General features: G+C 38.0%; 1 protein-coding gene across 1 annotated transcript in view; it reads right to left on the bottom strand.

Annotated features, from left to right (window-relative positions):
• Window positions 1-14,137, bottom strand: part of FAM171B (family with sequence similarity 171 member B) — a 73,865-nt gene that overhangs the window by 4,747 nt on the left and 54,981 nt on the right. The window contains exons 4-7 of the mRNA XM_061433350.1: window positions 11,894-12,052; window positions 9,007-9,177; window positions 4,859-4,975; window positions 63-186 (exon numbers count right to left, since the gene is read on the bottom strand). Of these exons, the coding sequence (XP_061289334.1) occupies window positions 63-186; window positions 4,859-4,975; window positions 9,007-9,177; window positions 11,894-12,052 (571 nt within the window). The remainder of the gene's footprint in view (window positions 1-62; window positions 187-4,858; window positions 4,976-9,006; window positions 9,178-11,893; window positions 12,053-14,137) is intronic.

Here is a 14,137-nt window from a genome sequence, read left to right on the forward strand (position 1 = left end):
CACACAGAATTTACAGGACACTAATATCAGTTTGTGTTCACACACATTACTATTGTTCTTACCTGCAATAACAAAGAAGTACAGCAAAAAATCCAATGACAATGACTATTGTTCCTCCTAATATGGCTGTAAGAAATACTGTGTGGTAGGCAGTTATGTCCTTTGAATCTCCATTCATACCTGACCCTAAATAGTTCAAAATAACAAAGAGAAAATATATTACTTTAGGTCAGACTTTCAACTGTGTCCTATCCTGGGTGAGGCAGATTAAAGATGTGTACACAGGTCTATTAATTTGTCCCCCTCCCATGGCAGGCTTCTCTGTGGATGGAAAATATTTTCCCTACCCCCGTTAGATTTAATCAGTTGACTTGCTGTGCCCAGTGAGATATGAGCACCTTAAATGAGACTGTATAAACTGCCTGTCCTCTGCTAAGGTCTTCTACTAAGTGAAAAGTATATCCTAAAGTTTTGCTATTCTTTTAACCTAGGTTCTGGAATGAGAAAAAATCTTAAAACTGAACCAAGTCAAGCCCAACAGTCACAAAATGAAAGCAACAAATAGAGAGCAGGCTTATTTGTTACTGATGCTGAATGTTATAGAAAATGATACCAAGATGCTAAAGTCCTGCTGTTACAGAACTTAAAATATGTGACACTGGCTTCCAAGTCAAGCAGTAAGGAAACTGTTACAGGAGGTAGTAAAAATAGTGACCGAAATTATGTGGTAGCAAAATGTGTGCTGGAACAAAAATATTTCTAAAGAGAGCTTTGTGCAAAGAGGTTTTGAGATAGAATATAGTGAGCATTGATATTAGCTGTATTCAATTTTAAAAGAAAATTTAAAGATAAAAAGAATCCTTTAAAATTCTTTAAAAAGAATTTGCTAAAGTAAATAGGGATGAAAAGACCAATGAGAATGCAAAAATTAGGGGGCCTGAAGAATCAAGTCGTAACTCCTTGACAGGACTCTAGAATAACATGGCGCCATGATCCCCATAAGCTAAGCCCAGCAGAAGACGGTGACCCATTATTCTTCTTTATGAGAACACATATATACAATGTTGTGGTAATTACTTTGTTGTGTTTGTACAGTTGCTAAGTCATGTCTGACTCTTTTGCAACCCCATGGACTGTAGCCCACCAGGCTCCTCTGTCCATGGGATATTCCAGGCAAGAATACTGGAGCGAGTTGCCATTTCCTTCTCCAGAGGATCTTCCTAACCCCGGGATCAAACCTGCATCTCCTCCATTGCCAGGCAGATTGTTTACCATGGAGCCACCAAGGAAGCCCCTGGAATTAGCTTAACTGCAGTAAAAGCAGACTAAGCATGGGGATGATCAGTGGAGGTTCTGAATATCCTGCATGAAAGTAGACGTAACTTACCTTGAGGTAATGTTTCAACATCACTAGGACTTAATTTTGCTCAGAAATGTATACAAGTCTACTGATTAGTATCAACTGGATTCTAATGTGTATTGGGGGTGATGAGACACCTGATTTTCCGCTCATCTCAACCATAAGAAAAAGTCCAGCATGAGGCTTTCAACTTCACCAAGGACACTGGAAAGACTAAGGACACATAAAGACTTAGATCCTTTAACTTTTACATCATCTAAGTTGACCAAAGTGTAGTGACATTAAAGGATTTGGAGAAGCAGTGTTTTGTTTATGCATTCAGACTTCGAAGCCAGAGTGCCTGAACTGGAATCCTGGCTTCACCCTTTCTGTGTGGTGTTGGGCAAGGTTCATTCACTTAATGTCTCAGTGCACAGCTGTCATACCTGTTACAATGATTAAATAAAATATTGAGAACAGTGTTTAGCACATGATAAGCACTCAGCAAGTGTTGGCTATATTATACCACTGTTGTTAAATGAAATGTCAAGGTTATAGAAGAACGGGCACTCTAGTACTGAATACTCTTTTAACTGGTAACTGAAAATAAAATGTTTATCATATTGAGTAGGCAAGCAAGCACAGCATCGCACAATATGAAATTTCTTCAAAGAAAAAAGATAAGAGTAACAACTCTATCTGTAGATTACTATTTACGATCTGGAGCTGCAACAGAGTAAATAGTTAGACTATAACTGGGTGAAATTCAAGTTCTTCTCCAAAGAATATCTGAATATACGTTTTCACAATTGAGTAATGTAAGCAATTTTCACTCCACAGAATTCCAACAGAACTCACCTTTGGAATTAAGAGGCTGACATTGTTACATCTGTCCCAGATCTTACGTGTATGACAACAGCAGAAAAGCATACAACTGCATGTGTGTGTGTTAGTGTGTATGCACGTGCCCAAGAGAGGTCAGAAAGTTAGAAAATTACATAAATTTTCATTCTGATATTTGAAAATTAATGGTACTTGTTTAATTCTATACTCAGCTACCTACTTACCTATAATAATATGTGAAAAACTAATTGATTTTAATTTTTTGCACTTAATATTTTTTCTAGAAATTGGTTTAAGATTTATTTTAAAAACATATTTAGTAATATTATTAACCAAATTATAGCTTCAGCACACCAGACACTAACCAGCCCATCACAAAACCAGTTTGATTTTACAGTAATATTTGCATCCTAAACTGTTTAGGGACATGAGTGATCCTCATATCCAACTCCTGCAATTTAGAAAAAGGAAAACTAATACTCAGATGGGTAAGTACCTATTTCAAGTTCACCCTGTTAATTACTGTCAGAGCCAGAACTACAATCAAATTAATGTTACCCATATTTTTCATATGGACCTTTCAAAAGCATAACTAGAAATTATCTTAATAATCCTACATTTCTGTTAGTACTCCGATTCACACAAAATTGTTCCCAACATAAAAGCCAAAATAAAACTTCTATTTTAGAAAATTACTTCAGCTCTTATAATTCAGTCATCTTGCATAAATGGTATATTTTTAGTGGAAACCACATTTCTCTGTAAAACTCAAGTGCTCCTGTGGTTATTTTTATCAGAAATGAAATAACTTGGATTTAGTTGAGTTGAAGTATTAAATATTAATTGTTCTTTTTCATCAATATTTTATAGTTGCAAATTTAGAATACAATAAGATCAGACAGCTGGCAAGACTGCATGATATTTTGCACCATAAACAAAGCAATCACCCTCTGTTTTCTGGATAAATATAAACTCATAAGCACTACATTGAAACAAAAACAGAACATTCCTCATGATTATAATGGTTAATAGCTCATATTTCTTCTACTCAAATACTCTATTTTAGCTTCATTTTTGAAATAAAGTCTTGTTACCTTGCATGGTTTAAAAATGGAAGGTTGTCAAATGTAAAATAAAAATAAACTACATAAAAAGTTTCAAAAAACTCAAAGCTTTCAAATAGGCAGCCATAACAAAGTTAGCTGATACACTGCTACTGAGAAATGGATGTAAAATGTTATCCGTAACCTGGATCAGGGCATGTACAAGGACTATTCCTGAACAGCATGAAATAGCCAGGTTGCAGCTGCCTTTCAGCTGGAAGCCAAGACACTAGCTAAACCAAAAGAATTACTTCTGACCCAATTAAAGATGAAGGAGGGACATATGCATTCAGCTTTTACACTTTCCCTAAACTTTACAAAAAGGACACTGAAAGTTTTGCTCTGTCTTGTTTTTATAAATATACATGTCCACAGGTTAAAGGAGAATGAGATCAAAGACAGGAGCAACAAGATGCTGACAGCTGGAGGGTTGACTTAGCAGAGTGTGCAGCAGGGAAAACCAAGAAGCAACTCAACTCATACCAGTGAACACCCAGGAGACCTAATGAGTGGTTGCCGGCCCACGGTGCAGCCAGGCTACATGACAGCTGGTTAGAGTATTTCTTTTTTTAAGATGACTTAATGGATGAGATATGCAATGTTTGAGAATTTTGAGACTTTTACACAACTCAAGATGTAGGCTTTCTAAGTACAAAGTATATACATAGACTGATACCATGTTAATTTGATACCAGTTAAATCCAGGAAAAATGAAACACTTATTTCTCCTAGAATATGAATAAGACCATTCCTAGCACACAGCTCTTGGTTTTTGCCCACCTTCTGTTCACATGTCAGGCCAATCTTCATTTGGGCCATCACCTGTCTTATCCTATGAACACTGGGGACACTATTATTCAACAGTCCCTCGTCCCCACCACACCCCCACCAAGGAAAATGCTCATGATCTAAGTCTGCAAATTCTTCATCCCTAGAAAGATCAGGAACAGTGTGAGGAAAAGACTGCAAAGGGTTAGGTTCTGCTATCTTGAAGCAGCAATCTTCCAAAGACAGTGGAGCAGGTCTGCTAACTGGGTCCTCTAGGATTCCTGCCTTTTACAGTCTGCTTTTTCAGCCTTCCCTAGGATCCTGCAAACTCCTGATATCCTACTACATATTTCTAATTATCCAAACTCTGCTCCTGTTGTTTGCAATCAAAAGCTCTTAACTGATCTGGGTAGAATTCATTCATAAAAAGCAAACTAAGAAAATTCTTCATTTGAATAAACTTTGTACTTCAGATTCATCAGGTATGACAGCTGTAAAGGACCCTAGAGTTCATGGAACTTAATCTTTCCCTATATATCTGGAAAATATAGATATTTTCTATATTTTACTATAGTAAATATAGTAAAATATAGATATTTTCTAATTTTACTATAGTAAATATAGTAAAATATAGATATTTTCTAATTTTACTATAGTAAAATAAAGCTGAGATCAAGAGACTAGAAGCTTTTTCCAGTGTAATACAGTAAGTAGCAATGCTTACAATAAAATGGGAAACTAATATCAGTTTCAGCATGACTATTGGATTTTTTTAAGTTTATATTTTGTTTCATTTTTACCATACCTCTAGTTCCTGGAAGTGGAGCTGCTATCCAGTAGCCCAAATGTGGTGCATCATATGTCCAAATTAAATGACTGTTATATTCCTTGACCATTCCCTGGCCATGATTTACCCACGCACCTAAAAAGGAAGGCAAAAAAAAGTACTAATCAGTTACCTTATATATCTTGAATGCTAATAGGAGTTTGCTGATAGTCATGTACAGAATACTTTGTAGGATATTTTCAAAGATGAAAACTGTGACAATATATTTTCATGGGATAATATATATCATAATATATTATATTAAATAGAATACTTTGTTGTGACCAAAGAATATACAATCAATATAAATAAACTTTATATCATATATAAAATCAGTATAAGTTTTATATAAATATAAAAAGGGTATCTACTTAGAGTTGGAGAAGGCAATGGCACCCCACTCCAGTACTCTTGCCTGGAAAATCCCATGGACAGAGGAGCCTGGTGGGCTGCAGTCCATGGGGTCGCTAAGTCGGGCATGACTGAGCGACTTCACTTTCACTTTTCACTTTCATGCATTGGAGAAGGAAATGGCAACCCACTCCAGTGTTCTTGCCTGGAGAATCCCAGGGACAGAGGAGCCTGGTGGGCTGCCGTCTATGGGGTTGCACAGAGTCAGACACAACTGAAGTGACTTAGCAGCAACTTAGGGAAATCATACTCTCCAAATAATGTCTAAATTGTGTATGTTGAGATATGTCTTAGTAAGAATGTAATTAAATCCAAATTTATCAACAGATGGTTGTTACCTGCTCTGGGGTTCTCATTAAATGCTTATAGTATGTGTTTTATGACCTTATTAATATTTTTATTAAATGGTGTTTTGTTCTAGTACTGCTGGCATGGTTCTTTTAGAACTAAATGTCTTTTAAAAAGTGCTATTCTGATTCATTTAAATATCAACCACAGAAAAAAGAATTCAGTAAAACCAGTATCTTTTATGAAGTCCAGCATTACAAAGCTTGTTTATAAGTTTGGTCTATGTATTTGGTTTACTGATTCATTGTAATGATGTATATAGATGAAATTATGGGAGTGAGTCAACCTGCTTTTTGAATAGTCACGTTAAACTTAAGCAGTACATGTGATGAATCAATTCAAAAATTCTGCCACTGGAAGGTACATGAGAAACACAGGCTTTTTTCAGGAGAAACAATCAGAAAGCAGAACTCAAAGCAGATATTCTTCTTTAAAGTGCCTTGAAACAATTCTCTCATTCAACAAGTCAGGGGATTGAGGCCAGAATAAGTCAAGTGACTTGTTCAACATCATGTTGCTGGTAAATGGACAGAATCCAGGTCTTACAGCTTTTAATCCAGTGTTTTACAGTACCATACCACTGTGACACTGTGACTTACAATAGGAAATTTATATATATGGTCTTGAATCCCCAGTCCTGGCACAGAGCGCCTAAAACTTTGTAATTCCCTATGTGATAAGATCCCTAAAGGTGGAAACAGTGTCTTTTCTTGTTGACAACAAGCTAATTTCAACCATGTCTGAGTTTATGTTAATGAGGTGAATTTTGGAAAGTCCCAGTGGATGGGGGCTGGTTGCCAGGGGAACCAACTGCATGTACCTTTCATCCCCACCCCCACACAACCCTCTAGAGAAGGGAGAGGGGCTGGACCTTGAATTCAATTGTCAGTGTTCAAAGATTTAATCAAGCATGCCTACATACTGTGGCCTCCACAAAAGCCCCTGAACTGCAGGGTTCAGAGAGCAGAGCTGGTGAACACGTGGAGGCGCTAGGAAGGTGATGCGCCCAGAGGAGAGAGCACTGCGGCTCCAAACCCCTTGCCCTGTGCATCTCTTTCATCTGGCTATTACCAAACTGTATCCTTCTACAGAAGACCGATGACCTAGTTAGTAACCTGTCTTCCTGTGAGCTATTCTAGCAAGTTACCAAACTTGAGGAGAGGGTCACTGAAGCTTCCAACTTATAGCCAATCGCGGCAGGAGCATGGCTGACAAGCTGGACTTGCAGTTGGCCTCTTGAGTTGCAGGTTGTGAGCTTGCCTTTAACCTGCGGGATCTGACACTAACTCCAGGTAGATAGGATCTCAGTCAGTTCACTTCAGTCGCTCAGCTGTGTCCGACTCTTTGCAACCCCATGGACTGCAGTACGCCAGGCCTCCCTGTCCATCACCAACTCCCGGAGTTTACTCAAACTCATGTCCACTGAGTTGGTTATGCCATCCAACCATCTCATCCTCTGTCGTCCCCTTCTCTTCCCACCTTCAATCTTGCCCAGCATCATGGTCTTTTCAAATGAGTCAGTTCTTCACATCAGGTGGCCAAAGTACTGGAGTTTCAGCTTCAGCATCAGTCCTTCCAATGAATATTCAGGACTGATTTCCTTTAGGATGGACTGGTTGGATCTCCTTGCAGTTCAAGAGACTTCTTCAACACCACAGTTCAAAAGCATCAATTCTTTGGCACTCAGCTTTCTTTACATCCATACATGACTACTGGAAAAACCATAGCTTTGACTAGACGGACCACTGAAGGAAATTTTAGGACACTTAGCTCATGTTGGAGGGTACAAGAAAAATACCCTCACATTTGGTGACCAGAAGTGAAACTTCTGAGTGCAGAATAGAGTTGAAAGAAGAGTTTGTCGCTTACAACTACCTTTGTTACTTACATAATTTCCAGTCTTTTAAAAATAACATATCTGTTTTTATCTTCTGTAGTGAACATGTTTGTGCCTCACTACCTACCTTTTCAGTTACAATGAAACCTTAATTCCAAATCTCTTTGAGAATACACTGCTCCCTCTTCTTAGTCCACATGATTAGTTTAGGGCTCCAATCCCAGCTCCAACACATGACTTAAGCCTAAATAAATCTATGAAATCTATTTGCAGGCCACAGACATTTGTTCTGAGAATAGGCATGCAAACCTCCTTCTAGAAATGCACGGACTCCAAGGGCTTGTGTACTAGCTATAGGAAAAGAATTTCTCTACCTTCTGGACTTTAACCTGGGTAGTATAAAGTGAGAGCGCCTACGGCCTTCCTGCTACTCCAAAGGAAAATCCTATTTCAGAAAGGTTATTAACAGAGGAAACAGATGAGAGAGAAATCAAGTCCTACAAATCAGTCTAGTCTGTGCATCGTGACTTAATCCAACACAGCTCTACCCCGGGGCTTTTCAGTTGTGGGGGATTGATCATCTTTTTTTGTTTTTTGATAAGGACTCCACTTTATTTACATGGAAAAACAAAACCAAGAGAAGCAGAAGAGAAAAATGCATCCAGTTGCTATTTAGGAGGCTAATCTCAGGAAACAAAATTGGTACCAAAGTGTTTTTTTGGAAAATAATCATTCTTTCTACCTTTATACACACACACACACACACACACAGAGAATACAATGTTATTTATTTTCATGAAATTTGCATACATTTATTAATTGCTTTAGCCAAGCTTTTAGATATAAGTTTATACTGCCTATGAATCCACCTGCAATGCAGGAGACCCCAGTTTGCTTCATGGGTCGGGAAGATACCCTGGAGAATCTTGGGCTTCGCTGGTGGCTCAGATGGTTAAAAATCCACCTGCAATAAGGGAGACCTGGGTATGATCCCTGGTGTGGGGACCATCCCCTGGTGGAGGGCATGGAAACCCACTCCAATATTCTTGCCAGGAGAATCCCCATGGACAGAGGAGCCTGGCATGTTACAGAACGTGGGGTCACAAAGAATTGGACACAACTGAGCAACTAAGCATTAGCACTATCATAGCAAAAACACGTAAGAACCTCAAAATATAAAACATGGGAATGTGAGTAAATAATGCTATTTTAAAATAATAGTGATATCATTTTCCCTACAATTTTATTATACTAATCAAAGTGGGGCCACTTTTGGTCACTGATAAAGTGCTTAAAATTATAATATTACTGATTTAGTTCTCTACTAAAGATAAAACATTCATATATAAATATTAATGTTTAAATAATAAGGAATATTAAAATTTAATATTCTATGTAAAATAGAAATTTGTCAATTGTACCTTAATAAAGCTGAAAATTTTTAATAACAATAGAAACCTATTTTTAAGGTAAACATGCAAATATTCAAAAAATTCCAAATATTCAGAACTTTTTCCCATAGTTCACATACCTGTGTTCATATCAAATGTCCAGGCAGGTACGTGATCGCCTGCACTTACATCATTTGTATGTAGAAGAGGAAGAGAAATTTGAATAGAGCCATCCACCTTTAATTCTTTTCCTCCAGAATATATTTTCACACATATTGCAGCAAGAGGAGTTAATTCAATGCTTTCAAAACCTAAAAACAGAAGACAGTTCATTAAAATATGTAAAGCACAAACTGTTAACAACAAATATTAACAACAAACTAATATTGGCCTAAAATATCTAGTTCCTCTATTTCAACCAGAGCTATCCAGTGTAATACCAAATAGATACTAGATTCTATTCGAAGATTTTTAAACTATAAAATATATTGTAAGTAAATGCTATACTTATGTAACACTGAGACATCATGTTATGAGCCTAATGATCTAATTCTCTCAGACTCCTCTGATTTAATGTCACTGGAATCTAAAAGTCAATATTTTTTTGTTTTTAACTTTTATTTTACATTGGAGTATAGTTGGTTAAAAATGCTGTGAGAGTTTCAGGTGTAGAGCAAAGTGATTCAGTTATACATATACATGTATCTATTCATTTTCTAATTCTTTTCCCATTAGGTTGTTATCTAATACTGAGCAGGGATCCCTGTACTATCCAGTAGGGCCTTTGTTGGTTATCTATTTCAATAATTTGATGTTTTTAAAAACCTACAAAACCATCAGGAAGGCTGCCTCTCTGAGAAGGAGACATTTGAGCAGTGGCCAAATGACAGGTGCCATCCATGCAGAGACCTCAGAGAAGAGCCTTCCAGGCAGAGGAAACCAGGGCAAATCCCCCAAATCAAAAGTGATCTTGGCATGTGTAAGAAGGCAGATGAGAGCGCAGAGGGAGATGGAACCAGCATGAGGCCACAGAAAGGAATTCTAATTATCGCTGCCACTGAACCTGGGAATGTATCTCCAGTTATCAGACAGGGCAACCACTGGCTTATTGGAGATTTTCTGTTACATATAAAAGATTTAACCTTTGTAAACATCCTAAAATTCTATCCATAAGATAAGCAAGATAGTGCCATACATATTCTGTAGACTAGTTGCACTGGTAAGTAATGTACTATAAAAAGTACTATGTGAGTAATTATAATATCTCATATCAAACTGTAAAACCAGCTGGCTTTCTTAACTCCACCCCTCGGGTCTGTGAAGTCAGTGGCTTCACATACTGAATGCGTCTGAAACTGATGAGGTCAACACCCTATCATTTGGGATAAGGCCAACTAAAAGAAAAGGAAAAAAGAGTCTGAAAGACAATGAGGAGACTTTAAAAAAGCATCTTCATATTCACAGAACTCTAGAACTGTGCAATCAGTATATTAGCCATGAGCAACATATGGCAATTTCAATTTAAATGAAATTATCAATTTAGTTCCTCAGTGCACTGGTTATATTTCAAGAGCTCAACTGCCACCTGTGGCTAACTGCTACCATATTGGGCAGGACAGAACATTTTCATTTGACACCATGGCTCTAGGACTTTTCAAATGTTAGCAGCTTCAGGACCATTGAAACGTCTAATGAACAATCTCAAAAGCAGGTGGTAGAGAAATGATGAAGAGCAGAACATATTATAACTTCCTCCCACTGAATCTAATGAGTCTTGTTCATAAAAACCCTCCAGGGCAACATGAGCTTCATTTGTGATAGTGTATATTGGCTACCATGCTTGCAATGCTTTTATTTGGAGCATCCTATAACTTATACCTGGAAAACTTTGGCAGGTGTCTTAGATTGGCTTCCTCAAGAAGCAGACCCTGAAATAACACTTTGGAAGGAAGGAAGCACCCACCACTGAGGGAATGGAGGAGTAATACAGAAGAAGGAAGGAAGCCAACACACGATGTGTTAATGAAGAGGTGTGTACACTTTACGTACTCTTTTCTGTCACTGCTTGAGAGCCTGCCTCTTGTGAGGGCTCAGTCTACTTCCTGGGCCAGGGAATGCCCTTATGCAGAGTCACAGATACATGCAGTAGGAAATATTTAGGCTTGTAACAGAAGAGAGGGTCATCTGCCTGGGGTATCAATAACATCAGCTACAGTAGGTAGAAAAAATGCCTATCTAACCATAACACGTATTTGCTTATTATTCTAATTTCTGACTAGCCCCCAAATGATATGGACCAAAAATTTGACTCACGTAAAACCATAAAAATTACAGATTGTCTGAGGTGATTTTTAAAACTGTGGAGTTTCTTACTGGCAACAAGTGGCAGAAATGGTGGAACAAGTGTGGATGTACAGAGGAAAGATACAGCTTTTACAGGGGTCATTCATAAGTAAATTGTTAAATAAAATGTAAAATCCCATCACCTCCTTAACTTAGGTCATGACAGCCTTACATATTACTACTGTTGAAACTGAAAAATATACTTTTTCAATATTTACCCTTTTACTCGAAGTATTTCAAATATTTCAAAATTTCCAATTGCTCACTCCAATCTACAAACTTTTTTGTTTCCAACAATTATTGACACTTCTGATCAATTTGAGAATGACTGGTCAAATCATATGTCTAAACTTCTTAGTCAAATTTCCACTTTTAAATGCATTTTTTAATTTGCAAAATTTTACAGTAAACATTACTATTTTCTATAGTTTGTTTACCTACTTTGAATAAAAATACCCTGTAAATTAAATTCCCCATTAACTTGTAATTTATGCATAAGGTTCTGATGTAATCTCTTTCATAATGTACTAGAATAAAAGGACTGCCTATAAACACTTTAATAACTGTTTTATGTTTCAAAACTGATGTCTCCTCCAAAGTGTAAATTAATATCAAACATCTAAATAAATAGAATTTGAATATGTACTATTTTTATAAAGAGATTATATAAAAATTAGGAAATACCTGACTTATTGAGAGTAATGCCAGTTGTATACAGAAAATTATCCACCTTCAAAAACTGTTGTAGAACTGTAAGGTAGCCTGTAACATTGCTAATATGATGGTTGTTGGGTAGTTTAATTAAGGCTTTTGAAAACTGAACACTTGGTTGAGATTTGGCATCTGGAAAAAGAAAACCTCATTAGCCAATAAACAAAACAAATGCACAGAAAGCACAGCACTACTGGTCAGGACATGTTACTCTAAGTGAACCAGTTATTTCTAAAACATTACTAACTTCTTATTATAATGATTATTTTATATTCAGATCTGAATAAACAAGAAATGCCCCTTTCTTTAACTCAAAGTCCTGCACTCAACATGCCAGCAAATTTGGAAATCTCAGCAGTGGCCACAGGACTGAAAAAGGTCAGCTTTCATTCCAATCCCAAAGAAAGGCAATGCCAAAGAATGTTCAAACTACCACACAATTGCTTTCCTCTCACACGATAGCAAAGTAATGCCCAAAATTCTCCAGGCCAGGTTTCAACAGTACATGAACCGTGAACTTCCAGATGTTCAAGCTGGGTTTAGAAAAGGCAAAGGAACCAGAGATTAAATTGCCAACATCCGCTGGATCATCAAAAAAGCAAGAGAGTTCCAGAAAAACATATACTTCTGCTTTACTGACTATGCCAAAGCCTTTGACTATGTGGATCACAAACTGTGGAAAATTCTTCAAGAGATGGGAATACCAGACCATCTGACCTGCCCCCTGAGAAATCTGTATGCAGGTCAGGAAGCAATAGTTAGAACTGGACATGGAACAATGTCCAGTTGCAAATCGGGAAAGGAGAACATCAAGGCTGTATATTGTCATCCTGTTTATTTAACTTACATACAGAGTACATCATGAAAAACACTGGGCTGGATGAAGCACAAGCTGGAATGAAGATTGCTGGGAGATATATCAATAACTTCAGATATGCAGATGACATCACCCTTATGGCAGAAAATGAAGAAGAACTAAAGAGCCTCTTGAAAGTGAAAGAGGAGAGTGAAAAAGTTGGTTTAACACTCAACATTCAGAAAACTAAGATCACGGCATCTGGTCCCATCACTTCATGACAAATAGATGGGGAAACAGTGGAAACAGTGGGAGACTTTATTTTTGGGGGCTTCAAAATCACTGCAGATGGTTACTGAAGCCATGAAATTAAGACACTTGCTCCTTGAAAGAAAAGTTATGACCAACCTAGACCGCATATTAAAAAGCAGAGACATAACCGTGCCAACAAACGTCCTTCTAGTCAAAGCTATGGTTTTTCCAGTGGTCATGTATGGATGTCAGAGTCGGACTGTAAAGAAAGCTGAGTGCCGAAGAATTGATGCTTTGAAACTGTGTTGTTGGAGAAGACTCTTGCGAGTCCCTTGGGCTGCAAGGAGATCAAACCAGTCAATCCTAAAGGAAATCAGTCCTGAATATTCATTGGAAGGACTGATGCTGAAGCTGAAACTCCAATACTTTGGCCACCTGATGTGAAGAACTGACTCTGAAAAGACCCTGATGTTGGGAAAGATTGAAGATGGGAGGAGAAGGGGACGACAAAGGATGAGATGGTTGGATGGCATCACCGACTTGATAGACATGAGTTTAAGTAAGCTCCAGGAGTTGGTGATGGACAGGGAAGCCTGGCGTGCTGCAGTCCATGAGCAAAGAGTTGGACACGACTGAGCGACTGAACTGAACTTAGATCACACAAGGCACATTTAGGCTAGAGCCTGCTTGAGCTTGATTCATCTGCCCAGAATTTCTTCACCTTTGAGTTTCACTCTGGGGAACCACACGTTGACCCATGTGGCACATCTGGGGTTTCATTTCTGCAACAAGAGTAGAGGCACTGGAGCATGCTAGAATGGGCTGAAAGCAATCAACAGCATCTCATTGTCCTCTTGACCACAGTGACTTGCTGAGTGATGGAACCCGTGCCAACCACAGTTAATGAGACGCAACGTGGATTTTGGGCTTCTCAGGCAGCAGACAGTATAAAGAATCCACCTGCCAACGCAGAAGATGCAAGAGAATGGGTTTGATCCTTGGGTTGGGAAGATCCCCCGGAGTAGGAAATGGCAACCCACTCCAGTATTCTTGCCAGGAGATTCCCATGAACAGAGGAGCCTGGTGGGCTACAGTCTATGGGATCACAAAGAGTAGGACACACTAAGCATCTGAGCACAGACAATGTGAATTTTGCTTGGACTTCTAGG

This window comes from Bos javanicus, chromosome 2 (assembly GCF_032452875.1).
Source record: "Bos javanicus breed banteng chromosome 2, ARS-OSU_banteng_1.0, whole genome shotgun sequence".
Taxonomy (NCBI): domain Eukaryota; kingdom Metazoa; phylum Chordata; class Mammalia; order Artiodactyla; family Bovidae; genus Bos; species Bos javanicus.